Raw genomic sequence first — 27,908 nt, forward strand, 5'->3', positions numbered from 1 at the left:
CTAACCCAAGCTGGAAATCTGCAAAGCAAACATTGTCTGCACTTGCTGGTTGTGCCCTCCTTTCCTTCCTGCTCCTTTCCCCTCTCCTTGAAGTGCGTGTTGGGGCTGCAGATCGCCCCATGGGCTGTGGTCTGGGGCCCTGTGTGCGGTGATGCTGCAGGGGCAGGAGGGTTTCCTGAATCCCAGAGCTGCTGGGACTGAGCCCTGAGAGCAGCAGAGTTCTGGGGCAGCAGGATCCTGCCTGACTCAGGCTGTTGCAGCTGGATGCAATGGGGAGAAAAGAAGCAACCCAACCCTTGGAGCTCCCTGCCTTGGTGTGTGTTGTCTTCTCCTCCTCCTTATTCCTTCTATGTCTTTCCAAGAGCAAGACACCAGGACACGTGGAGTTTGCCACGCAGGTTTCTAGTTGCCCAGTGCTGGAGGAGCAGGGTGCTGAGTGAGCTCCAGGCTCCGACATGTGCTGTGCCCTGCCTGGTGCCCCCCAGCTCCTCTGGCCGCACCGCTTGTCTTCTGACCCCATTACCTATTCCAGTGTGGATTTCAGCTGCTTAGACATGATTATTTTAAACCCCTTCTATCTGATTACCAGCCGCCCAGCCAGGGCAGAGATGCTGCTTCCGGGGGGATCCCCAGCAGCATCGCAGGAGGAGGATTTGCCTCAGCTGTGCTCCTGGGGTTCTTGGACAGCACTGCAGGGACTGTGCAAGTCTTGGGGGACCCTGCTGTGCTCCTCATGCTGCATCCTCACAAGGCAAAGGGTTTCCTCCTCGTTGCCATGGATAGCACTGCTTGCCCTGATGGTATCAGCACAGGGATGCTGTTGGGAGTGGGGTGATGTCCATGCTGGGCTGCAGTGGGTCAGTAAGGAAGTGATGCAGCCACATGCAGCCTTCCCAGCTCTGCACCTCACTCCTGCTTTTAGGTTCCCTATTGTCATCCTAAAGCTGTCCTCCTCCTCCTCCCCCTTCAGTGGGCTTCGGGAGCCTCCAGCTGGTCCAGGAGCTTATCAGCTCTGTCTGGCTGAGTGTTAACAGCTATTTGCATAAGTACCTGTCCCCATCACATGCTGCTCTGTTACATGGCTCGCTGCATTTGTTTAGTTTTGCTTGGCAGTGAGGCACTGTGCGCCTGAGGTGTGTCCAGCAGATGCCAACACCCCAAGGGCACACACTGTCCCCCTGATCACCCTCTTCTGTGCGCCCAGGGGATCTGCTTCAAAAGGAAACCTGAAACGTGCTGGGTCCTGTTTCTGCCTGGTTGTGAAGATTAAAACCCAAGTTCCCCTCTTTCACACTTTGACAGCTGTTCCAGTCTGGATGCTGCTCCCAGGAATGCTTATTGCAGGAGGCACTGCACCTGGCAGGGGCAGCAGGATGGGCTCCTGGCTGCTTTCTCCCTGAGATCCTTGTAGCCCTTTCTGCACCCAGATGCTCCCACCATGGCCATCACCCCAGCCCTGCTCCCAGCACCAGTGGTGACCATGGAGTCACCTCCCCAGGTAGGAGCCAAGTGCTCCTGTTTTGCTCATTAGCTCCAAAAGGTTTTTCCATCCATAATAAGAAAGTCATTAATGTTAAACTTCCACTGCCAGCTCCAGTTCATTTGAAGATTATAACCACTGTAAAAGTGGAATGCATCGCATATGCAATTGTTAAAGTCCTGGCATGCAATTGTTGCCTTGATGGTTGTCTGTCATCCCTGGAGCTCGACAGAAAAGGGCTCAGCAGCCCAGCAGTGCTGGGTAGAGGCTTATTTCCAAAGAGCAAAGGTAAATTTAAATCAATGGCTGCAAAGGGGCTGTAATCCTATCCTACAGGACAGCTGACTTAATGAGTTTTCATCCTGTCCTTGCTGTGCTATTTTACAATCTGAAGTCCTCTGTGCTTGCAGGATGGCAGTGCTCAGGGTGAGATCCTTCCCAGCAGTGGTGAGGTGCTGGCACTGCTGCCCAGAGCTGTGGGTGCCCCATCCCTGCTGGTGTCTGAGGCTGTGGATGGGGCTGCAGCCCACTGGTCTGGTGGGGATATTCCTGCCCTTGGGTTGGAACTGGGTGAGCTGTCAGGTCCCTTCCAACTCAGCCATTCCACGATCCTATGATTCTGAATGCAGCCCTGCCTGTTCATTCAGCCACCCAGCTGCTCCTTGTAGGTAGAACTTGTTTATTTTACACGCCGCACCTGCAGAATCGTGTGTTCCCAATGTGGCTCACATTCGTCATTTAAAACACTTTTGGCAAAAGCTCCCCTGAGCAGCACTTGGTGTGCATGGCTGCTCTGACGGCAGCGGGCAGAGAGAACTCTGAGCAGAAAAAGGAATAATTCAGCTCAGCTCGGCACATCCAGTGTGAGGTTCTGACGTGCCGCCTGGGATGCGATGTGACAGGGGCAGGCTGCAGAGTGCTGTTCAATGGAGGGAGGTGAGCGGAGGAAATAAACAGCAATTTGCTGTGAATGTGGCTGCTGCAGAGGACCAGTGGGTTAGATTGTCCAAAAGAAAATGCAGTGAGCAGCAGAGGGAGGAAACAGAGAAGGGAGAGAAGCGAGCAGACAATGCACTGCAGACCATATCTGGAAGAGGAGCAGAGCCTCAGAAGGATGCAATCGTGAAGCCAGGAGAGCAATATGGGTATCTCACTCCTTTTGGAAGCGCAGTGCCTGAGCTCTCAGCTTGGGCTGTCTCAGTGGCAGCTGTGGGGGGGGCACAGGTTGAGCAGACAGGACCAGCAGCATCGTGCTTCAGAGGAGCCTGATGTGGAGATCCTGGATCTGAGACCTTATTGACCACCCTGCTCTGACAGCCCCTTTGCACCCTTGCCCTCAGAAACAGCACTGCACATGTACACCTGGATCCAGGCCCTGCAGAGATCACTGGGATTCAAAGCCAGCACATCATACCACGTCCTTTCTTTAGCCAGACCCCATCAGTTTTCTCCAAAATAAATCCTGTATGAACTTGTAAGTCCCAAGAACCATCTCGCTTCTCATCCCTTCCTTTCCTGCCCAGCACAGCCCCAGCTGAGCCATGCACGCACAGCCGGCCCCATGAGCAGCCCCTCAGCTTCTTATTTATGAACTTGGGATGAGATAATGGTTTTCCACTTTGAAAAGAAAGCTCTCTCCCTCAACATTTATTTTCTATAAGTGCCTTGGCATTTATATTGCAACAGGAGACTCTTCGGTGACATTACCTGATAAATATCACGTTATGCAGCTGCAATTTACAATGCATATATTTTTTACGGCGCTTCTAAGCTAAATTAAATGCTTCTAAAATACGGCACTTATGGAAAACAAATGTCTGCTGGAACGGTTCTGTTTTCCAGGGTACACTATTTTTTTAAGAACCAGATACCATCTTTATCCTGTCAGGCAGTAAATTATGCACTTGCACTTTCATAAACTCCCCCCTTGGGAACTTAGTCAATGAAATGGAAATGTCTTTTTCACACCCTCCAAGCGCAGAGGCATACAGTGAAACAGCTAACTTGGTTATGAACCGAGCGTCTGGAGGGAATCCGCACCACGCGTGGATTAATTGCGGCCTCGGTGCGGGTATCATTCAGCGTATGTACCGTGTGCTCACGTGGTGCATTGAGTTGTGACTCAGATCTTTTAATCTTTTCTGGTTTGTCGCTGGTTTTCTTTCTTACTGGGAGGTAATGGTGTGTTCTGTGAGGCGGTGGGACCCGCAGGTAGGGGCTGCCTGCTGCACTCAGTGTGGGATGGGACCGGAGAAGGGATAAGCCGAGCAGGGGAAGGAAGGGCCAGGCGACAGGAGAGGGGCACAGGGCACAGCCTGGGGTGTGAGGGAGAACTGCTGTGCTGTGAGAGCGGCAGAGTCCTGGCACAGGTGCCCATACAGGCAGGGAATCTCCTTCCATGGAGATACCCCAAACCCACCTCGGGGTATGGGTGCACCAGGGGACCTGCAGAGGTCCCTTCCAACCCAACCATTCTGTGTTGCTGTGCTGTCTCTCCAAACATGCTCTGCCCTCAAGGGCTCTCTGTGATCCACACTTCTACCAGCCTGGGGCTCCTTGGGAAGAGTGTGCCATAGTTCATGTGCTCCCAGACAGAACAGAAACTACAGAAAGCAGAGAAACCAACCGGAAGGGAATCCTGCTATCTGGCAGCAGAAATTCAGCACACAAGAACATGAGCATCCCTACACAAAACCACTTAGGGAGGCATTTCTTAAAGACTGACCCTCTGGGCAGAGGGAACCGGCCATTTCCCTGGAATATATTAAAGCAGCTGTTGCTAGAACACAGCAAATCCTGAGCTCTCCATCAAGAGATGGACTTTGTGATGCTGTATCGGTGTTTTTTGTTTGTTTGTTTGTTTATGGTTTATTTTGATGCCAAATTTGCAGCTACTAGAGGTAATCGAGACTGCAAACCAAACCTCTCTATCCACTGATCTGCCAAATCAAATTCTCTTCTCATGTAAGAGCAGCGTTTTTGCTTAGCTTCAGAGAGGAAAAGAATTATACAGAATGACTGACAAAGCAAAAGGATTCGTTTGTGTAATGACCATAGCAGCCATCTCGCCCTTGATCTTTCTGTAGTAGTTTGTTCTCAAAGATGGGAGCGATTATTATTAGAAGAGAGCTCGCTCTTTTCCTTTTTACTGCATCTGCTTGCTCTTCTCAAATTAACACATTTTAATCAAAACTAGATATCCTGATTACAGCTGGGGTATCAGAGAGCCCCACCAGGGGTATGGATGCAGTGAGATCTGTGCACCTCTGTGCTCCCTTCAGAACAGCCACGTGCTGCTCTGCTCCTTGGCAGGAGCTGAAGTGGCCAAGGGGTCACTTTGCATTCTCTTGGCTACTGCAATGGGATATCTAAGGGGAGTAAGTGAGCAGCCATGAGCTTCTGAACATCTCCATGAGCTCTTTGTCACCAGAGCTGGTCCTCCAGTGTGCCAGCTGAATGCAGCAGGTGAGGAGCAGGGCTTTCCCAGCACTTTTTTACTAGTTAACATAAGGGTAAATGGATCGTTAGCAATGTCTCCAAAATAACACTGAGTTTTCATTGTATCTGGGGACCTCTCGTGCTCCCTTGGACCTGGCTGGCATAGCAGATACTGCAGAAACCCAGCATGATGGCAGCAAGGCACTCCTCTCCCATCAGCACAGGAGTTTTCAGGGCTCTCAAGTCTTCTTGACAAGTTTTACCAAACACAAGTGTCCTGAGGTGAACTCTTACATGGGATGCTCCATCCCTGGGGGTGCTCAGGGCCATGGATGTGGTGCTGGGCAGCCTGAGCTTTGGGGACATCTGGCCTAGAGCAGCACACTGGGGATCAGCAGGGTCTCTTTGTGCCCAGCCATTCCATGATTCCACAATATGCTCGTTCTTCAGAAGTTTGAGCAGCCCTGTAATCACAGCTGCATGGTGAGTCCACTCACCCATGAAATCAATGTATTTCCTGCAGGTTGTGCCACACTCTGCTCCCTCCACATCCCAGCAGCAGCCCCAAGGCGATGGAAGCAGCGGCATCGCGGTGCTTCGGGGGACTCTTGTAGGTACAGCACTGAGCCCTGCGGGTTCCTTCACTTAAACATCTGATAATTCAACATAGGTGCTCACTGTCAAAAGGCTGTCTATATTTTTCTCTTAGGTATGCAAAAATAAGCACCGGTGAGTGAAGATGAAAGGAAAAGTTTGCTGGCTCCTTCCCCGGGAGATCGTATTTCTTACTTGTTGCATAACTGCTTATTTTAGCATCCATCAGCTGAGCCTTTGTTGTGTAGACAATTCGGTCCCTTTGGAGGATTTGTGCAGCATTATTTCTCCCCAAATGCTTTTTTTTGTTGTTGTTTTTATTATTAGTTTTCTCTCTTCTCTGACAGCACCATGTCAGAGCTCTCTGTAACGGATGTGCGCTATGAAACAGAGCGTCATCTAAGTAATGTTTGTGACCTTCCCATAGTGGAACCACTCATGGGGTGTAAGCTCTGAGTATACTCTATGTATGTGCTACAGATATAGGTTCGTATACAAATTTGGGACCTATGCACATATTTGGTAACCAAAATCTGCTCGGTGATCAAATACTCAAACATGAGAAGCGTGAGAATTCTTGGTGCCGGTGCAGCTCCGTGGTGCTCATTCATCAGAGCAGAGAACTCTTTCACTGCATGTTTCCTTCTGTGCCACTGGGTCATGCAGTGTGTGGGATGAGCATCGAGGGACTCAGCGCTTTGGGTGCATTGCAGTTGCTCTGCATACAGTCCTAGGCCTTAGCTCAGCATGTTACGGTGCTCACAGCAACAGAAAATGCAGTTCCAGCATCTCAGTGGGCAGTTTTAGGGCCAAGCCAGGTGCTCATCATTTGGACAGGGAGGTGGCTTAGTGGGTGTGGGGGTCAGCAGTTGGACGAGGTGATCTTAGTGGTCTTTTCCAACCTCAACGATTCCGTGCTTCTATGATTTGCAGTTGAGGCCGTGCCTAAGGGCACAGCAGACCCATGGTTCTCAACCAGCCTGCACTGCTTTGCAGCTCTGCATTTTGACATACTGGGACATCCTTTAGTGGTATTGCCCCCAAACCCTGCAGAAATGGCCAGCAGGGGGGCTATGGGACCATAGGTCTGCACAAGGAAGCCAGCAGGCTGCCCTGAAAACGGAATTATTCCTTTTCCCACTGCTTCTCCCATGGTGCTTTCCACTACACAGCATCAGTGCTGCAGCACTTTGCTCATCCTCCCCAGGCACCCACTATGGAGATGGGTTGGGATGACACGTGGATGGATTAAGGTCAGTTTTGACTAATTCAGGGCACTCCTGAGCAGCAGTGTCTGCGTTCTCAGAGCGCTGAGTGTGCTCCAGCACTTCAGACATGCAAGCACAGCACCCACTGCTTGCAGCTGCACGACAGTGGGTGTCAGCAGTTCGGTTTCAAGCTACGCAACCCTCAGCACCTCCACGTTTGTTTTAATGACTTTGTTAGCACTGCCCCTGTGGCAAGGGCAAGGAGAGTCCTGTTCTTTGGGACAGTCCCAAAGCTGTGCCCTGCAGCTCTCACCTCACTGCTGGGGCAGCTTTTGGCTTGGCAGATGAGACCTGGTGGCTGTGGGTCTCCTTCCTGATACAGAGCAGGTCCAGCATGTGCAGGCGTTATAATATATAAGTGTGACAGCGTAACTCAGAACTGCATTAGGATTATGAGAAGGAAATAAAACAACAACAACAAGCTCTGCACAGAATGCCTCAATTTGGGCATACCCAGCGTTCTGGCTGCATGGCACGGTGACTTCACTTCCCAAGGGGAGCAGTGGGGTGCAGGGGGTTCTGAGAGCCTGTTGAGGTCCCACTGCTCCCTGCTGCTAGGAAAGGCTTTTCCTAACCAGTGCCTGATGGTCCCCATTCTTCTCTGGGGCCGCATCCCAGTAAGCAGGCTCCCCAGAGAAGATGACAACATCTTATTTCCAAACCAGAAATAGGCAGAGCGCTGCTCCATCTACAGGGAAATGGGAAACGTCCCTTGTTCCTCCAGTCTCCCCACACCATGCCCCATGGCCATCCCCAGCACCTCCAGGCCCATCTGCTGCCCGCTGCTCCCCAGCGCCCCCCACCCCCCCCCCAGGCCTCATTCTCCCACTTTTGCATTTCACTCTCTCCTTTCCATCCACCCTCTGCTCCTCATCCCAATACGGGGTGCCTGGGGCTGCAGGTGCCCCCAGAGCAGCTTCTAGGAGATCCCAGCAGCCAGGATCAGGTGTGTTCACACCATGCATTGCGAGCTGCTTTGTTGAGAGACCTCCAACACCACCAGTTTGGGCTCCTTTATCTAAAAGCCCATACAAGGCTGCCTCGTGGTTCAATTCAGGGCTGTATTTCCAGAGCTACAATCCTTAAAAGATGATCATTAAATGCAGCAATCCCAGCTGTGACCGAGGCAGTGCTCTTCTCCTCCTCAGTCTTCATCCTCAGAAGAGCTACTGGACTTGAAACGATCAGGAAATGCCCAGCACAGGTTCCCGAGAGAGAAAACCGCAGCCCGATTGATGGAAGTTTGGGCAATTCGGGCACCGCGCTCAGGGATGCTCGGCGCGTCGGTCCCGCTGCTGTCCCAGCGGGCGGCTCGGGGTTGTACAGCTGCCCGCTAAAGGCGCCCGCGGATGGGCGGCCGAATTTTCACCTCCCGCTGGAGAGCACTGCCGGACCCCCCCGCACTGTGCGCTCCCACCACGGACCGCTCCATCCCCGCTCCCCGTTTCCACCTCTGAACAACCAACAACCCCCCCCCCCCCTCCCCCCGCGCTATGGGGGCAGCTCAAACCCCCCGGGGTTCACCGCTCCGCACCTCCGGGAGCACCAAGCAACGCAGCGCTGCTCCCCATGGGGGGGGCCGTGCCGCAGCCTTCCCCCCCAGCCGTGCCCCGCTCCGCACCCGCGGAACTCGGCCGCGCATTGGGAAGTGTTGGGTTGGGGGGGGGGGAAGGGGAGGAGGGGGGTTGAAGCGGCTCCGCGCTGCCGCCCCCGCCCGCTCCGCGCCGGGCAAGAACCGTCTTTTTGACGCAGGAGAAATGGCAAATTTTAAGTACGTCATTAATATGGCGCCAAAAGGGTGGTTTTTTTTTTTTTAAGTATAAGCCTTTTTTTTTTTTTTTTTCATTTTTCATTTTCTTTTTTTTTTTTAAGGTTGCAGCAGCAGCCCCGCGTGTACCGTGTGCGTAACCGGGAGAGGGGAGCGCAGCGGGGAAAGGGGGGGGCGGGGGGGGAAGAGGAGGTAAAGAGTGAGCGGGGGGTGTGTGCGGGGCGGCCGCGAACGGGACGCGGGGCGGTGCGGGGCGGTGCGGGCAGCGCCGGGCTCCGGCCGCAGCCATGGGGCCCCCGCGGCCCGGCGGGGGCTGAGCGGGGAGCGGAGACACCTGGCCCCGCGCGGAGCCCCGGAGGGGGAGGAAGAAATTAAGGGGGAAAAAGATTTGGGGCGGGAGGGAGGGGAGGGTGGGGGGTTGGGGGGGGGGGGGGGGGGGAGCGGCAGCACCATTATCCGGCCCCGCTCCGAAAGTGGCTTCTCCGCCTCCCTCCTCCCGGAGCCCGAGCGGCGGGGCGAGGAGATCCTGAGGAAGTGCGGGGTGAAAAAAAACCCAACAGAGAGCACCCGCGGCGGGCGGGCAGGGCTCGGCGGGCCGCGCTGCGAGCGGCCATCTCGGCTGGGAGCAGCCATGGAGTTCCCGGGCGGCCGCCCCTGAGCAGGGCCGGGACGGCGGCGATGACAGCGGCGTGAGGGGCTCTGCGCATCCCCGTCCCCATCCCGTCCCCATCCCATCCCACCCGCCCCGCCCCTCCCCGCCGCCCCCCGCTGCCAGGCGCAACTCTCCGCGGACGCTGCTCCGGCAAAGGTGAGGCTGCGCGGGGGGAGGCGGATGGGAAGGGATGGGGGGGGGGGGGGGGGGAGGTCGATCGAGGGGGGGCATTTCGCAGCGCTTCTCTTATTTTGTTTTAATTATTTATTTCCCTATCTCCTCTCGTTATTTATTTATTTCCTCGTCTCCCTCCTCCCGGCTGGGGGATGTGCGGCATTTCCAGGGGGCGGATTGCGCATGTTGGTCCCTTCCCCGGTTTTAAAGTGCGCGAGGCGATGAGCGGCGGGGATGTAAACACGAACTTTTCCAGGTTCGCCCCGCAGCTTTTTGCTTTTTCTTTTCTCTTTTTTTCCTTCTCCCCCCTTCCCCTCCCCTCGTATTCCCCCGAAATTAATGACTGCGGCAGCGGCTGTGCGGACGGACCGCGCTCCGCGTTTCTAGGGGGCTCTGCGCGTTACCGGGGGCGGGGGGGGGGTGGGGGTGAGCTCCGGGGTGGGGGGGGCCGTAGGGGCTGTGCCCGGCGGCGCGGGGATCGGGGGCGTGGCGGCCGCCTCCTGCCCCCCCCCTTCCCCCGCCCTCCCCAGCTCTCCGCCACCCCCGGGGTTACCCGGCCCCTTCCCCACCTGCCGCCATCGGGGTTGTGAAGGGGGGGGTGGGAATAACTCGTACCTGTGAACCCCGGGCGAATGCGGAGTGAGGAAGGGGCTGAAGGCATCCCGGAGGGAAAACACTCAGCTCGTCCTCCCCGCCCCCCTGTCCCCCTCCCGCACCGCAGTGAGCGGTGTTGAGTTTGGGGGCGCTGGGACGGTCGGGAGAGAAGGGGTTTGCTTGGGAAACATCAGCGAGCTCCGGCTTCCCCCCGGGAGTGAGAGGAGATCGTAGGAACGGGGTTTGACCTTTAAGCGTTTATTGGCTACCGAGGTTAAAATAAGCTCGAGATAGGAGCAAAAATAGCTCGCAGAAAGGTTACATCAAAGGTTACGTTTGTTTTCCTTAGGAAAATTGAGGCTGATCTCTAAAAATGAAGGCTTGGAGCACAGAGTGGGAAGGGGACGTGCGAGATTTCTAAGCGGCGAGATGAAATTCATGTGGTTGCTGATGGGGTTTGGGCACCGAGTTGGGAAAGTCGGGCAGGTGGTCCCGCACAGAGGCAGGCACAGGGCCGGCGCGGGGCGCTGCGTGCGGGGTTTGGTGCGGGGGTTCCGCAGCGGCTCAGGCCCGTGCGGTGCTCCGGAGGTGCGGGATGGGGATGGCCTTGGGATGGCCCGGCTGATTGCCGGCGCTGTGTCGGGGCATTGCTGCAGGCAGACTGGGGAATGAGGGGATAACAAGTCAGGAAAGGAAAGTTAGAAATGTGAGTAATAAAGTTAAAAAAAAAGAAAATCCCCTGCTAGATTTGGGGCAAAAAAATGGCAAAGCACAGGAAGTAAACGAGGGCTTGTTTTGTTTTAAATTTAAATGAGATTAAATGGTGCCCCCGGGAACCGAGACAGCGGCGCAGCTGGAGCGAGGGGCGGCTCCACCTGGGCGCGGGGCTGTGCCGGGAGCCCTTAACCCGCGCCCCTCCATCTCCCGCTGCCGGCTTCGGGCTGCCCGGGGCTGTGCTGCTCTCCCCGGAGGGTTCGGGACGGAGCAGCGCTGACCCCCCGCCCCAGACGCGGGGCTGCGAGCCCACCCGTGCTGCTGGGCTGTGGGTACGCTGCGGGGGCATCCCCGGTCGGAAAGTACGTCTTGCCGTCGGGGAAGCGGGGCCGCCCGGAGCTCCCCGGTCTGTTATGAGGAAAAAGCAGCGCCGCCAGGACAGCGGAGCGGGGCTGGGAGCTTCCCACCGCCTCCCCACCCCTCCTCCTCCGTGAGCAGCTTTCTAACAACGCGCTGCTTTCCTAGACAGAGCCGGGAAATGGTTAACGCGGGGGGAGCGCTGGAGGCCGCCCCCATGGCTCCGTGCCCCCCCGCGCCGGGACACGCCGGGGCGCACCGGGATGCGCCGGTCCGAAGCCGGGCGGGTGCGCGTGCCGCTGGGGGCACTATTTTCTGTTTGTGTTCCTATTTCTGTGCCGGAGGAACAAACAGGGAAGTGGTTTTCTGCAGTCTCATTGCAGCTCACAAACACAGCGCATATCTCAGCCGCTGTTGCTCAACTGTCACCGAGCGGAGGTCGCGGTGTTGGGAGCGCGGCGCGTCCCCGAGCGCTGCCGCGAGCCGGTGGCCGAGCCCTGCTTTTCCTGCCGTTTGTGCGGATTTCTGTGCTGCGTTCCCTGTAGAAGCAACTAATCTGCGCGAATTTCTCTTGTCCCAGTTCAGAGCCGCTCCCCCAGTGACCCAAAGGGCCGCCGCACGCGGTGCCACCGGGAATCCCCTGAACGCACGTGTGATGCTCAGAGCGAGGAGCTCGCAGGGAGCTGGGAAACCTCTGTGGTTCCCCTGAGCGAAGGTGATGGCAGAGGGCGAGGAGACGGCCTGAGCCCTTTCCGGGCTACATGGGACCTGGGGACAGACAGGACGGCAGCTCAGGGTTTGGGCAGGTGCTTCTGCTCTGCCTCCACTTCTCCGCTCCTCTACTTCTTCCCGTGGGCAGGGCAAAACCGCATCCCCTCGTCTCATAGTGGCGATGGGGATGCTTCGCACCGGGGTTTCCTCCGGCAGGGATGCTCGAGTCAGCGGCACGGGCTATGGCAGCATCCCCATCCGCCGCCCACCCCCACTCTGCTGCCCATCCCGAGGCTGATTCGCCCCGGGTCCTGGCGATTTAAATTTGTTTAGGCTGATGGCAGGCCATCGCGTTCCTCGGTTTTGCATTTATTTGCCGTTTTCAGCTGGAACAAAGGCGATGCTGAGCATGTGTTAGTTCGCAATCAATCCGGTTTTCGAGTTTCCAGGCACTGGCGCAGTCCAGTCGAGTTGCAGACACTTCAGGGGGATGTTCATTTGTTTATAAAAGAAACCCACATCTGTTTCTATTTGAATCTTTTAAGCGAGCATACATAGAAACCTTTCTCCTGGTTTCTGGCTCTGTCAAAGCCAGATTTTGGGCCAAGTTTGACCTAAGAGCGACCTTTTCAAAGTATTACAAATTTTTTTGGTATTTGTTTATGACTTTAATAATGATGCCATGTGGGGAACGGGTCAGTTAAAGGTGAAATTAGCTCCTAATGTAAACGGAGGATTAATTTTGGAGCAATGCACTGCGTTTTGTGGAGACTTTGAATGGCTCTGTATCACACCGGCTGAGCCGAGCCCGGAGTTGGAGGCTGGTGGGGGGCAGGAATGGGCAGAGAGAGCTCCGGGGGTGCGAGGGCTGGGATGCAGGAATGCTGGGGAGCGGGAATGTGGGCAGCAGGGATGGAGGGATGCCAGCAGGGTGCCCAGCCACCATCAGACTTTATAGCCCTGAGCTCCAGATGGGGAAATGGCCCAATTACCCTTTTTCTACAGTAAATTCCTCTGTTGAGTACCGTGCTGTTTACTGCTGTTGGGCGGGCTCTGGAAGATGAGTCCTTCAGGAAGCTGCGTCCTGGAAGTTACTTTCTGAAAGGTCTGCTCAAGCTTTGTGTTTTAGGTGTTTCCCTTCCTGCAGGCGGTTGGTGCTGCTCTGTGCTGTCCCCTTCCCGGGCTGGGGCTGCATTTTGGTGCTGCTGTGTTCAGAAAGGTCCATACTTTGCTCAGTCAGGGGTTTCATTCAGAGCAATTGAAATGCAGTTTAGTTCAGAGGATGCTCTCTTGGTGCCTGTCACACTGGGGCAAAAATAATTTGTTGAAATAGGGCCACAATTTAACCTGTGGTGTTGAGCTACTTCTGTATGTGAGTACAAACTCATCCCACAAATACCCCATAGCCACAAGCAGCCCCCAGCCCTGACACCCCCCCTCCCCTTGTACTGGGCACTGAAGATGCACCTTCTTTCCCATGGTAGGACAGTGATGCCAATTGTGCTGTCTTGCTATAAAGCCAAAGATAGGAGAACTGGAAATGTCTTTGGGCCCCAGTAGCATTCCTTTGCTCCAGCTCAGGTGGTTTTTTTCTCTGTTGGCTTTGGTTTATGGGATGTCAGTGTTGAGCGGCTCCATGGATCAGTAAGCACAGCTCCATCTCTATGCTCTAAGAGCCAGCCAGTGGGAGCCAAGCATTCAGGTAGGATTTCCATTGAAAGAAAGCAAACTGCAGGTAAATCTGCCTTCAGTATCTTCTTCCCCAAGCAAAACCTAACGGCTGCTTGGAACACAGCTGGCTTAATAACAGCTGCTTCCCTGGGAATCACTGGAGGAATGTATCAGCATTGCCATATTCTCAAGGAACGTTTTTAATGGTGTTTTGACAGGGCAATGCCTTACAACAGCCTCAATAGTTCAAATGTTGATGGTGCTTTGTGGCGTTGTCCCTTCTGTTGGTGTGAAATGCAGCGCACAGATTGTTGGGTGCAGGTGCTGGGAGGGGCCGGTGGGGAACTGTGCCCAAGTGGAACCTCCTCCAGTGTGCGTGGTGTGCTGCTGCTGACCCTCACAGGACAGTTGTGTCCTTTCCCCTGGATCACAGAGTCTCTGTGCCTCAGGTTCTCACAGAATGTGCTTACAGAAGGCACCAGGGAGGTGTCTGTGGGGTCAGTGCCTCTTCCTGCAGGTGCTGGTGGCTCTCAGCAGCATGGTCCATGCGTAATGCTCCATTCAAGCCCTGGAGGTGGGGCTGTGCTGATCACCACCAGCTGAACCCTGAGGAACCAAGCTCTTCTCAAGTGAAAACCTTTGCTTTCGTTTTCATTTTTCCCTCTTTTTTTTTTTTTTTTTTTTTTTTTGCCTTTTTTCCAAGCACCTGCTAACACAGGTGTTAACACAAGTGCTTACCCTTCATTACCCTTCAGCTCTGCCTGCTCAGTCCCTGAGTGGAGGAAGTGTTGCTATTGGACACTCCTGCCTCGTTCTGAGCCCCACTGCAGCTCTGCCCTGCACTGGGTGCCCACTGCCCATCTCCAGGAGGTGACAGGGCTGTGGCAGCAGCCAGGGACTGCCCAGCAGTGCTGGAGGAGGTCTGGGCTGCGGGAGGCATGCTTCAGGCTGCGGATACATCACAGCTCTTAAAAGAAGTCAGTGCAGTCCGAGTGGGAAGATGACTCAGAGGGTAAAACCCCGGGCTGGTTGCACGCAGGGGTCCTCTTGAACTCAGTGCTGCATGGACTTCCCCTGCAGGCATACGAAGAGTGCACAGAGTTTCCATTCCTGTAGCTGTGCACTTCCCACAACCGCAGCCCGGTAGTTCTGGGCACAGCCTCCAGCCCTGCAGCCTCATGGGGCACCGCGCGGCGTGGAGCTGCACATGGCCCTGAGGCTGTGTGTGCTGCAGAGCACTGCTCTGAGCAGTCAGTGTGTGTTTCTGTACTGCCTGGGAGCAGGGAGAGCTGGGAGAGAAACACAGCCACGTGCTGATAAATGAAAACCCAGCGGGGATTTCACATGTCCATTTTTGGAGCCAGGGTGGCACCTGGGGCGGGCAGGTGAGGGTGCAGAGGGGGGATCTGGGAATGGGCTGTAATGTGCTGTTCATTTTTGTTGCAGATGGAAGAAAAACGACGGAAGTACTCCATCAGCAGTGATAACTCAGACACCACTGACAGTAAGACCTTTAATTTGAGACTTTGGGCTAGATAACTGAAGTGGTTCACCTCCAGCAGGGGAAGCGTTGGAATAATTACTTTGTAAAGAGCTGAGGAAGCTGTGTCTTCTGCACTTGCTGGAGATTTGCTTCACAGTGAATCGCACATAGGGTTGGGTTTGTCAGAAATGCAGCACTGATGTACAGCAGAAGCTGTTAGCAGTGGAGATGTTGGGCTGTGTGCACCTCGTTCTGCTTTAAGTCCCCCACTCATGCAGGGAGTTGAGCCCCATGAGCCCCCAACTGAGCTGTGCTGGGGGACAGGGAGACTTCTGCTGGGGTCAGGGTGAAGCCCCTTCCTGTGGGCTGAGGAGGGATGTGGGAAAAGGGACAGAGCTCAAGCCAGCAAAGCTTGCAAGCCCACGCTTGCTGTCAGGCACATACCTCACTTCATCCTCATTTGGTGGAGTGCAGAAGCATGTGCTCAACAATAAATATGTGCAAATGTGCTGAATTTTGGCTATAAATAGAGTGCTTTCCTCTCCCACTTGTCGCAGGGCTTTGCCCGCTGCAGCAGCACCACTGAACTACGTTGGGGGTTGAGGCATCCCCCTGGCATCCACGTCCTGGCATAAAACATCGTGCCCTTATCTCTGTTGGACTTTGATACTTGTGCTGCAGGTGATACTGAAGCTGTTGACAAATGCTCTCCTGCAGGATAACTGTAAACAGAAGGATGACCTCTTTGCTGTGCCTTTGCCCAGGAGATGTGGTGGTAGTGGTGATCTAAGGCTCTATGACTGCAGTGCCACATGGCACTGGTTTGGCACTGGCTTATAGGCACAGTGTGGTTCAGCCCTCCAGTGGTGAAAGCGGTGCTCAGTTGACCAATCAACAGCCAATTTGGTGTGCTCCCAAAATACTGCTGTGCATCCGGAAGGATCCGGTTGTACAAAAGATGCTACCAGCAATTAGTTTATCATTTACTATCACCAAATGCTAACATCTTTTTTTCTTGATGCTGGCAGTAGCAGTAAAAGTAACACAGGTGAGCTGGAAATAGGAATTAATAACAGAACTCCCATTGCATTTCAGGCTCCAGCAGCCATTGCCTCATGGAGGTGGCAGCAGCAGTGGTAGTACTGCATGAGTCAGGACAGTGAGAGTCCATTCATAATAATCCCAGAGTAAAGCAATCCCAGATCCCATAGCAAATACTCTCCTACTACTGACATGTGCTGTTGTGTGCAGAGGGGGCTGCTGAGCTGCACAGAGCATGGAAGTTACTGATCCTGCTGCTGGTGAGGAAGTTTTACACTTGCATCCAGTATTTCTTTTTGCTGGAGTCTGAAGTCCTTGAGCGGTTCAGGGCCTTCACTGGGAGCACCCATGCTGGAACAGTTCAATCTCACCTCCCTAAGTGGTGATTCCAGGAGATCCCTGATTTCAGGAGCATTAAGCCCTGGCTTACTTCCTCATAGAAGCTGTTTGTTCTTCTGGCTTTGGGTAGTTGTGATATCTCCTCTTGAGAACAGTTTTCTTAAGTTTAAGGGGCTGTGTTTCATTATCTGCAGCATCGGGAAAGCGATGTTAATGTGTTCTGGTGAAGCACCCTGAAACGCACACAGCAGTAATGCCGCCCTGGGGTTTATCACCTCCTAGCATTGTCCAGGGTTGGCTTGGGGCTGTAGTGGCAGCAGTGACACACAGTGATGCAGACACAGGCAGAACTTGGATCTCTTTGTTGGGTGACGTCTCTTCTGCCTCCTTGCAGGTCACACCACGTCCGCGTCCAGATGCTCCAAAATCCCCAACACCAAATCCAGCTGGTCCCGGCAGAAGGAGAAGAAGCCCTCTGAGGTATGCAGTGTGAAGTGCTGCCCGTGACCTGATATCCTGGTTCTCAGAGGGGTCCTGTTCTTGCATATGGGGTTTGGAGGTGGCCTTATGCTGGCATCCCAGGCTTGGTGCCCACCTGGTGCCCTTTGGCTGTGCCCTGCTGCCTCTGCACGGGTCCCAGTTTTGTTTCCAATAGACATAGAAACTATACTGAGCGTGAGCTGTTGTTGTAGCAACTTCTCTGTTTAGTGGCAGTCATCTTCATTCCCAGAGCAGTGTGAGCAAAGCCAGAGTGACATTGCTCACACATTTCCATCCAGACCAGTGTCCAAACAGAGCTAAGTTTAGCTGAAGGTGGAGCTGGCAGGGCTGCAGCCTCTCTGAACGCAGGCAGTAAATCCTGACTTGAGCTGCCAAGCTGTGCTGCTCCTGGGGCTGTGGCCTGGTGAGCACAGACCTTTGTAACATCCCCCCTTTGCTTTGAGCTGAGCAGAGATTTTGAGGTTTTCCTGTGGTCACTGCCTGAGTTACAGCTGCGCTTAGTTTTTATCTGTGTAACAGATTTACACTGATGTATCTAATGTGTTGGCAGTGTATGGGGGCTTAAAAAGCCCAGGTTGCTTGTGCCTTAAGGGCTGAGGAGCTGCTGTGACTGCTCAGGTACTTGGGAACTCTCCAGTGAACAAAGAGCCTAGAAGCAGGTGTCACTGCCTGCTGACAGCACTGCTGGGACAGTGTGCCAGGGCTGGGAATCTCGCTTTGTGGTTACCAGTGTGTGTCTCAAAATGAATGAAGGGGGTTCTGTGAGCTGAGCCCCAAGTGCCGAGACAGCATCTGGGGCATCTCCTGCTGCTGGGACACCATCACCCCTCCGTGAGATCACACTAAGGATGGGGGGTGAGCTGGGTGTGCGCCCTGGGGATGTCACTGGGCTGTGTCTGGGGCGCCCAGCAGGACATGTGAGGTCCAGGACCAGGTTCAGAGCATGCAGCTCTGTAGCAAGCAAAGTGGAACAAAGCTTGGCAGTGCAACGCTGGAGAACTGTTCTGGGTTCATGTAACAGTTGGGGCAGAGTGATCCACAGCAGCACATTGGAACTGGAACCGCAGGGGACCTGGGAAAGGCAACACGCAGTGCTGGAGTTGGGCCAGGACACTCAAGCTGACAAACCAACTATAAGAGTTCAGTGGGAACCTGAGCAGATGTGAGCTGTCTGGATCTCGGCTGGAATCCCCCATCTTGCTTCTTCCCTGTGGCTGCTGGGTGCAATGCCAGCCAGGTTCAGCTCTGGGTGGAAGCCAAGGGCTTGGCTGAGCATCATCGGCATGGCCCAGGGCACACAGCAGTGGTGTGGAGGTCTTCTCATTGAGCATTGGTTTATGCATTCCCCCTACAACAGCATCTTCCAAAGCATCCCCAGCTGCCTCATGTCCTGCTGTGGCCGTGGCACCCTGGGCATGCTGTGCCTGGTGCTGAGCTGCAGCAGTGCCTGCCTCTGTCCATGGGAAGTGCTGTAGGGCTTCGTGCAGGGAGATTTTTGGGCACAAAGCTGGGTGGGCATCATGTCCTGGAATGGCAAATGTGGAAAAGAGCAAAACCCTCAACACGCTGCTGTCAAACCTGCTTCACTTGAAATGGCCGGGAGCCTTGATCATCGTACTGAGAATGGAGAAGGCAGCAAGGGAAAGCACAATGAACCTACTGGACATCACGCCCTGCCATACAGCCTGCCTCAGTCATTTTGGGGTGATGTAGCCATTTCAAACACCAGCCCAGACTCAGATTTGCACAAGGCTTCTGGATCCAAGCAGCACTCTGTGCACTGCCAGCTCCCCAGCGCAGGCAGCTCAGGTACAGCTTGGGATGGAGGGGCAGTGGTGTTGGGGGACAGCCTGGAGACCACCCCCAACCTCTGCTGTCCCTCCTAAAGTTGTGTCCCTGTTTCCCTGCAAGAGGGCTGGAGGCCCTGCTGCCATCTGCATTCCCCTGGCAACGTGCACAGGAGATAAAAAATCAGAAGCATTAGTGTTACATAGTTATTAGCTGGGTCAGGGGGTGATGTTTATTATGAAAGACTCTGTGAGAAGGGATTAACTATGCACATTAAAAACCACCCGATAGGAGGCATCTGGAAAAACAAGCTTCTTAACATGGAAAAGTACTGAGCTGTTTGTAAACATCCGTGATGGTGGCCATTGCCAGGGAGGGTGATTATATTTATCTGTGCATGTCACAGGGCTCTGCCTGGGCTCCCTCTCGATGTGTCCCAGACACCAGGCTCTGTGAAAGCTCACAAAGGTGGCAGCTGTCCCCGTGCCCACCAGGCTGCTGGCAGGGAAGCCTCAGGGCTGAGGATGGAGTCAGGCAGCTCCTTGTATCAGCAGTGCCTGATTGCGTTAATCTCCTGATTGCTTTTATCTCATTAGGGCTCATTCATCCCTGGACATGGCCTGGAGGGAGTGGGGGTTCCTGCAACCCCAAGTACTGCTGCCCCAAGCAGTTCTGTAGGGTGCAGGGATGCTGCTGGTGGCAGCAGGGTGCAGGATGTGCTCCTCCTGGCTTTTGATGCTGAATCTGTAACAGAGTTGAGATGTGCCTGAAGTATGGATTTTTGCTTCTCGTGCCAGCATGTTAGTGCAATCCTGCCCCAACTATAGGGCTGCGGGGATGCCAGCGTAAGCCTTGCTGGGTCTGATGGGAGTCATCAGCCCTCTGTCCTGTTTCTGACAGGGAACAGTTGTCAGTGTCTAAGCAGAGGATATAAGAACAAGGCAAGTGTGTAACAATGCTCGCCGGTTACATCCTGCAGCTCCCAGCCGTCAGCGGCCTGGGGACTCTCTTGGATGCTACATCTGAGTCACTGTGTTAGCCAGGATGTTAGTCATTAGCTTCTGAACTATTCGGGATCCAGAGCGCTGCCGCGAGCTGCACTGCTGGAATGCTTTGTGGGGGCAGAGGTACCTGCTGCTCTGGGTCACCCTGCTGCCCGGCACAGCTCCGCTGTCAGCTCTCTCTGTGCAGCTGCTGCTCATCTCACCCAGTGTCAGCACTGCCCCTCTCGTTCAGACCCATCCTGTTGGGGATCTCAGGGCTGCAGCTGCACGCCGCCTTGAGGATGAGGGGGAAACTGTGGATTTATACAATTTACATTATTTTCTGCTTTCCTCCTTTAGATATGACTTCCGTGCTGGGAAAGACGTCTTTTTCCATCTCTTTACAAGCACTTAACCCTTTTTAAACACTCTCATTTTTATATCATTTACCTTCTGGAAAGCAATTGCTATTGCACCGGTTCTCTCTCTGTTGATATCTTTTCCCATTGCAGTTGGTACATACTGCTACAGGGCACTGTGAATTTAGTCCCTGGGCTCTTTGTGCTCTAAGAAAGACATTTGTAAGAGGCCATATGGCCAGGCAGCGCTGGACGTACTTCTGCTGTGCTGGATTAAGAGAAAATATGCCGCTGCTGAAAGGTTGGACTGCGGTGCCTTTGTTGCTTTTCCCAAGCCAGCGTGGTTCTAACAGATTAAAGCCATTGTCTTTTGAATGCTGAGAAGGGCAGGACGAAAATGCTTCTAGTTCCTATTTTAAATTCTCATGTTCATTGGGTCTTTTAACATTCAGCATTTCAAGAGGAAACAAGAATAGATTAAGAGATAGTGGCCTAGATCCCAAATGAACATGAGAGTAAGTATTCTTCTCCCCACAGGCAGATAATATCACGGCTCACAGACATGCACCAGGCACTGCCACGTTTCTGAGCCCTGCTGCTGCTCATTGCTGCTCTGCTCCTTTTGGAATGGGCCAGAAGAGTGTGACAGAATGCCTGGGAAATGAGATGGGGAGGGAGCTGGGTGGGCGGCCAAGGGCTGGACCCACAGAGGTGCCAGCTCCAGCTGATACGAAGACAGTTTGTCCAACCAGAAGATATTCCCAGGGCTCCCATTGTTCTCATTGTTTTCTCTTTCTCTCAAAATCCTTGTGACTCATGAGCTACAGCAAACAATTTTCTGCTTGAAAGAATGAAGGGCTCATTGCATCGCCGAAGGAAGGAGAGACCTACAGGGATGGGTGAGACCTTGTGGAATGGGTGGTGATGGAGGAGTGGTGTCGGACCAGAATCCAAAGGAAACCTTTTGTCTGAGCTTCCAGAACCGCTTCATGCTGGGAACCATCACTGCACAGCCATGGAAGAAACAGTGCCCAGTGCTCCCGGTGGTGCTGTGGAGCCTGCAGGGATGCTGCTACAGGTGCTGGGTATCAGAGAGCGCCGCACTCTGCAGCGTGGAGCACTTCGGGGAGGTTCATTTTTGCAAACCCTTTGTGGGATACAAACACCATCATGAACAAACAAGAACCTGTACAAGGGCTGCCACCACCGCACAGGACCCGGTGTGGTCCCCGGGCTCACTGCACTTCTCAGAGCTAATTAAAGGCAGCGCTAGACGAGTGTTTCTTTAGTTTAGATTTAAAGACCAAAACAGATTCAGCTTCTTGGCTCTCGCCCAGCAGCTGATCTCATATAAGTGGAAAGCAGTTAGTAAAGGATGTGAATCTGATGTTCTCGGGTCGGTGTGTGGGGCTGGTGGGGTAAGTGGCAGCTTTGGCCCCGCTGTGTGCTCCCTCTAAAAGCACAGTCCTTGTGTTAAGTGGAGCTGAGCAGTGACAAGCTCAGCACACTGCTGTGTTGAGGAGGTTTGTAGGTGAGTGAGAGGACCTTGAAATTGATATGGGGATCTCAGAGAGGCTGTGAAGAGGTCTGAAGGCAGGGCTGATGGGCAGTGAAGTGCAGAACTGGAGGAGGATGCTTTTTGTGTGGTGCAGCCCCACGTTGAGCTGAGCCCTGGATGCATCCCCAGGTCACAGGAGGGGACATTTGGGTTGCTGTTGCAGCCACAGGAATACTCTTCTGGAGCCAGGCAAAGTGAGAAATCAGGATGTCAGAATCAGAAGTTTTGTTTCTCATTAATGTAGTGTTTGGTTTTAGTTGAGAGAGATTGATATGGTTTTTGCTTCACAGCAGCGAACTACAGAAATAATAACAAAGATGGGTATATCCTTGGGTAATGTGATAGTTCTTGTTCTGCATTGACTTCTCATGTTTCTGGACCTTTAGGGTGGGCTGCCAGCCCAGCATCATGTGTTGAAGGGATGAGGAAGTGGCAGAGGCAGGTGTTAAGGGGCCAGTGGGCAGCAAGTGACTTGATGGCCCTGTCACCCCGTGGGAAGTCATTGGCTGGGTGTCCTGCAGGTCAACTGGAACCCAGTGGTGAAGCTGAGGAACAGGACAGATGATGGTCTCCGTGATGGGATTATTTCCTGGAGAAGCTGTTGTGCTGCTCGTGCAGCTCTTGGCAGCACATGGGAGGAGGCAGATGTGGCTTCTTCACATCGTTCAGAGGAGCATCACCCAGAGGTACCTCGTGCTCCTGATGATCTGTGTGGTTCATCCATGGGACGTGTATGGTAGGACTTGACTTAACTAACAAGAGCTGCAGGAGCCTGTAACCCAATGGTCATATATATTGACCAGGTGTTTCTGGGTGTAAGAGCTCTGCTGGCCATTGGAATCATGTAGTACCATGAAAGCAAAGGGAAATAATTCACATCTGCAGTTTTTGACTGCTGGTTCCGTATAGCGTATGACAGCTTGGCTGCTCTGTCCCTCTTGGTGCTGCCATTGGCCCTATGTGCCACTGAGGTGGGCACCCAGCAGTCCCTGCAGCACAGCAGTGGCATGGGGGGAGGTGGCAGCCGGGCTGCCGAGACAAACTGTGAGTTCCTGCGAGAGGGAGGAAACAGTAAACAGTGCTATTGAGGGAAAATTGCTTGTTTTCTGGTACACAACTTTCTCTTCACCGCCAGGTCCTCAGTTCATCAGTGCCCAATTTGTCCTTTATTTAGTTTTCATAAATAATTCAGAAGAGTTTGAGTAGAATAATTGAGTCTTTTCCCATCCCTAATCCCAGACAATTCAAAACAAAAAGGCATTTAGATTACAATTTGTGCATATTAGCTGTTGGGAGATTTCCAGACAACTGATCTGCTTTCCTTTACAATTTCTCTGGCGTTCTATCATTTCTAAAGTGTTCTGCTTTGATGGTTAATAATTTGAGCGTTTCCAGTTCTTCATGAAGAGACAGAGGCATCGCTGTGATAAAGTGCTGGCGTGCTCGCTGCCTTTGGAAGTGTGAGCTTATCTGTTTTCCAAGAAGGACTAAATAAATGAAGTGGTAAGATTGCACATCCAGCCCGCGATGCGCCTTATCATCATTGGGGAAATAGATACAATCGTGCTTATTTGGCTTAAAATTAAAGCTCAGCTTCTTCGGGGATGTGGGCTGAAGAGCCAGAAGGGGTGGATTTGGGGAAGAGACGGGGGGCAGGATCTGTAGGGAGGGCTGTGCAGTGGGGAGGTGTGTGCGCTGTGTCCTGGCCGGAGCATGTAGCAGTGGAGCTGCAGCAGGTTGACCTTGTTTACTTCTTGCTGCCTGGTGCACCAACACGCGGCTCTGCGAGGATTATGACTTCTTGCATACTCCTCGTGCTTAATTAGTGTTGATCTTAATCTCTATTTATTTATTTATTAATGCACTGACAGCATAGCAAAACGTTACCGTGGTGCTTGTAGCAAGGAATCTGTTGCACTCGGGGGCTTAGAGGAATTTGATCTTTCTGACACGGAACCCCATTCAGACGTGGAGTCCCTGTGTGACTGCAGTATGGAAGCTGTCAGTTGTGACCATTGAGGGATGCGCTGGGGCTGTGCTCAGATCTGCTTTGTAGGAGTATGGGCAGTGATGAGAAGGAGGTACCTGCACAGTTCCAGGAGGTCCCAACATGGAAAAGGTCATTTATTGTATTTAGCTCTAATTGGGTTATCAGCTGAGGCTCTGGGGATTAAACAAACTGACCTAAATCCTGGTCTCAGTGGTCTTAGTTAATGTTTAGTTTCCTGCCTCTTAGCTGATTTAGTTTCCAAAACATAGAGTGTTATCATTGAATTGAAAGTGTTAAACCATCCTGTGGCATCTACTGTGGATCTCACAAAGCAGTCCTCGATCTGAGGCTGACACTGCAAACAGACAAATCAGTACCAAAGGAAACACCTGGTCTGTCCCAGCTCTGCAGAAGGAGCACAGTGCTTGGAGCTCGGCGGTGTCCCAGTCTGGCTGCTGGCACCATTGACATCATTGCAGCTAATAGCAGATGGTGGAGAGGAGAAACCATCCATTTTCATTTACGATTTATTTTTACCCTGCAAGAGACAGGATTGCTCGCGCCGCTGCTGTCAGGCAGTCCCCTGGAAGGAAAGCCTTATTTACCGCAGTGGGTTATTTTGGAATGCTTTTCTCATCTCAGTGCATTGGGGGAAGGCTCTGCAGGGCCAAACGTGAGATGGGAGAGAGCCCATTCCCTGCTCAGGAGTTGGGGTTGTCGCAGGGAGGGCTCTGTGTCTGTCTCCGAGCGGGTTTAGTGGGTCAGGAAAAACCTCGTGTGTTTGGCTGTGGGCATGGACACAGGCATCTATATCACCATTTAGCCAGAGATTTTCCTGTTCACTAAGCAAACAGATTTTTTCCAAGACTGTAAACTCAGCTTTGCCCTCGGGTATGAGGGAGACAATAAGCATGTGAAATGGCATTACAGCTCAGCAATGCCTTTGTGTTTCCACCGGCCCATTAGGCGGCTGGGAGCCCATTTTAACACACCAGTTCCAAACTCCTCACCCAACCCCAGACCCAGCCAGGCAGGCTTTCCATAGCCATGGCTCCAGCTGTGGCCAGAGCAGCAGAGCTGCAGGATTATCGTGGGGATGCTCTGATGCTGATGCTCTTCACTTCAGCAGTCCTGGAGATGGAGCTGCTGTCAGCTATTCCCATAAATATCCCTTCAAATTCCTTCTGTTGACCCCAGTAACATCTGGAGTTACCTGCCAGTGTGCAGTGCCAAAACTGGGGCAGGGTCACCCAGTGAGGTGGGCTGCGCTTCATGCCTGTGGGTGCACAAAAGCTGCTCATCGCCTTTCACGTCAAGAATAAGGGGAGCATTTCCTGCCCCAGTGAAAGTGGTAGGAAGCCCATTGCTGTGAGCACCGATCACCCAGGAGAACGCAGCCCATCACGGCATCAGGCCAACATGGCACATCTACCACACCGTCGCCCATGGCCATGCCCCAGTTCCTGCCCTCCACCCACTGTTGGTATTTTCCCTTTGCAGGTTTTCCGCACAGACCTGATAACAGCCATGAAGATCCCCGACTCCTTCCAGCTCAGCCCTGAGGAGTACTACGTGCTGGCAGACCCCTGGCGCCAGGAGTGGGAGAAGGGCGTGCAGGTTCCGGCCAGTGCTGAGGCCATCCCTCAGCCTGTGGTCAGGTAAGCAGCATCCCTGCACCTTGTGTGCTTATGGCTGCAGGGTTCTGAGCTGGGAAAACCAGAGAGAAGCCGTGAGGATGATATTAGGTTGGATATTAAGATTGATTTCTTCTTGGGAATAGTGGTCAGACATTGGAGTTGGTGGAGGCGTTCCAGAAACATGGAGATGTGGCACCTGGGGATGTGGTCAGTGGGCATGGTGGGGTGAGATGGGTTGGACTTGAGGATCTTAGAGGTCTTTCCCAACCGTAATGGTTCTGTGATTCAGTGCTCGGAGGTGTGGAGCACCTCTCACATGTTGAAAAGGGCTGCGGCTGTTTGGCCTGGAGAAGAGAAGAAGGGAGACCTCGCTGCAGTCATCAGAACTTGAGGGGTGCTTGTAGACAGGGGGAGGGAGACTTTTTACATGGACAGTGACAGGACAAGTGGCTGATGGCTTTAAACTAAACAAAAGGAGATTTAGATTGGGTATTAGGAGGACATTCTTTACCCAGTGGTGGAGAGTCACTGGCACTCAGAGATGTGGATGCACCATCCCTGAGCAGCCTGAGCTGCCAGGGCACAGCCAGCCAATGCTGGGGGGGCTCTGAGGTCCCTCCAACCCAGCCCCATTCTATGGCTATGGTGGAGCTGTATGTCATAATGTGGGGGTGCAGGAGCTGGCCCCTAAATTAAGAACTTCTGTGAGCTGTTCTTATGTGTTGAAAATATGATGGGGATGCAGGGATTGGAGGGCTGGGGAGCCCAGCATTAGCCAGGCATCTGCAGGACTTTGTATTGGCCTAGATTGGTGCCTCATTAGCTATTTTAAAATGGGGAACTGAGTTTAAAGGAGACACTGAAGCAGCTGCTGAGGCACAAAAGAAACGTGGGCAAGCCACTGCCCCATCACAGCAGTGGCTGAGGATGCCATGCAGGGAGCATGGGGAGCTATGGCACGGGCATTGTGCTCTGTAGGGTGGGCTGGAGCTGTATGCTGCTCATCATAAGGGGTTCAGGGCAACACTGGTCCCATCAAGGCTCCATTTGTCCACAGCTGCTCTTGCAGCTGCCAGCCCTGGGTCTGATGCAAACTTTTGCGTGTGTCCCCCTTCCCCCCCCAGCTCTTCCCAGGGGGAAACAGAGAAAAAAACGAAACTTTAATGAATCCGAGCACATCAAAAGGGAAGTTGTAAAGGGGGCTGTTGAGTTGATTTAATCCTTAAGAAAAGAAAAAAAGAAAAAAAAAAAAAAAAAGGAAAAAACAAAAAAAGAAACAGTGAGTGGAGTATCTTTTTTAAGTTGTCTTTGATAGCTAACCGCAGTCTGTGCTCTGCTCCCCAGCTGAGGATCGTGCTGGGTCTATTTCCAGCTGAGAAGTGATAGCTTGGCGGTGCCTGGCCGAAGGTGCCCTTCTACAGCTGACCCCAGCAGCATCTGCATGGCAGTGCTGTGCCTGCTCCTGGGCAGCTGGCTGTGAGCTCTGCAGGCAGATCACACCTCTGTCTGCTCCCCACCCCTTGTTTCCAGGGCTCCTGAGCACTGGCAGCTCCGTCCTGCTTCCTGTGGGGTTTCTGTGCAGACCAGAACCAAATCACAAAGGCCTTCTGCTCACAATGCTCTGTTTCTGTGTGGGTCCCTGCCCAGAGGACAGCTGCATGTTTCCCACTGCAGCGAGATGAGCTCATGGCTGTGCAGGTGCCTTTTCTGGCAGGGTGGCACACGTGGTGTGGGGGACTCTGTCCCTCTGATGGCATCAGTATCCTACATCCTAAGTCAGTTAATGCTGTGGGCTGGTGATGCAAGGAGCTTTTTGCAGGCTGGAAGTTCCAAGCCCAATGGTTGTTGCTTCAGGGCAAGAGCTGGCACAGCCCCGGGTGCAGCACTGCCAGGGGAAGTGTTTTGCTTTGTACCTCATCTCAGAGCGGAGTAACAGAGCATTGCCCATAGAACTAAGGGGAAGTGCACTGAAAGGTGCAGTGCACGCAGCTGCCTCTCTTTTAATCTCTTGCCTGTGTGCTTGGAAGTGCGCTCTTCCTCCTTGCGCCTTGCCTCTAGGTTGTGCGAATCCAAAGCTGAAAATGAGATTTTTGAAACGTTTTATTTTGCTGGAGCTCTAAAATGTCAAAGCTGTGGGTGAAGCAGGAGGAAGGAGCTTTCTTTTTAAGGCATGCTTTACCCAGAAAGCAGCTGCCTGGAAATGCCTTTGCTGAGAGCCACCTTAACACGGAGTCCATTGCAGACTGGTGTGAGCCACAGAGGAAGAGCATCCTTTGGCCCCATGTCACTGTGCTCTGGTGCCCAGGGCTGGATGCCACCAGCCATGTGGGTGCTGCCTGCACAGCAGGGCTGCTGGGCAGTGCAGGACATCGTGTGCTTCCTTACCACAAATCTGACTCATCGGTGCTTAAAAGGAGGTTCATTTTATGCAGCAGCTTGCTTGGGAATTGCCCACAGCCTGAAGGGCAAAGCTTGGCTCTAAAAACCTTTGGAAGGCAGATGAGAGCAGGAAAATGAGGAGTTAGTTTCTCCCAAGAGTGGTGTTTCCCATCCCCGTGAGTCCCCTAGCCAGGAGGTGCTCTGGGCTGCTCACTATTATGGCTAAGCCGTGCAGCCCCCAGGATGGGTTCACAGATGGAGAAACCCTGGCACAGACATTTCCAGGATGCTGGATGCAGAGTGAGACCATCACAGCTTGAGGTTAAGGGTTAGCAAGTAAGGGAACAGCACTGGATGCAATTATCCTGATAGTCTGGGAGCATCAGAGTGTGGGGACTGTTCAGATACCAGCTGGGAACGAGAAGTTTT

General features: G+C 53.4%; 1 protein-coding gene across 3 annotated transcripts in view; it reads left to right on the plus strand.

The window, feature by feature from the left end:
• The first annotated feature begins 8,969 nt into the window (after positions 1–8,969).
• JADE2 (jade family PHD finger 2) overlaps positions 8,970–27,908 on the plus strand; it is a 56,126-nt gene continuing 37,187 nt past the window's right edge. For 2 of the 3 annotated variants that reach the window (XM_072347925.1, XM_072347927.1), the window contains exons 1-4: positions 8,970–9,356; positions 14,868–14,925; positions 16,679–16,764; positions 24,964–25,121. In XM_072347925.1, the coding sequence (XP_072204026.1) occupies positions 14,868–14,925; positions 16,679–16,764; positions 24,964–25,121 (302 nt within the window). In that variant the 5' untranslated portion in view covers positions 8,970–9,356. Of the gene's footprint in view, positions 9,357–9,496; positions 9,631–14,867; positions 14,926–16,678; positions 16,765–24,963; positions 25,122–27,908 lie in introns of those variants that run through there. The other variant, XM_072347926.1, reaches the window with a different exon arrangement.

Source organism: Excalfactoria chinensis, chromosome 13 (genome assembly GCF_039878825.1).
Source record: "Excalfactoria chinensis isolate bCotChi1 chromosome 13, bCotChi1.hap2, whole genome shotgun sequence".
In the NCBI taxonomy this organism is placed as follows: Eukaryota; Metazoa; Chordata; class Aves; order Galliformes; family Phasianidae; genus Excalfactoria; species Excalfactoria chinensis.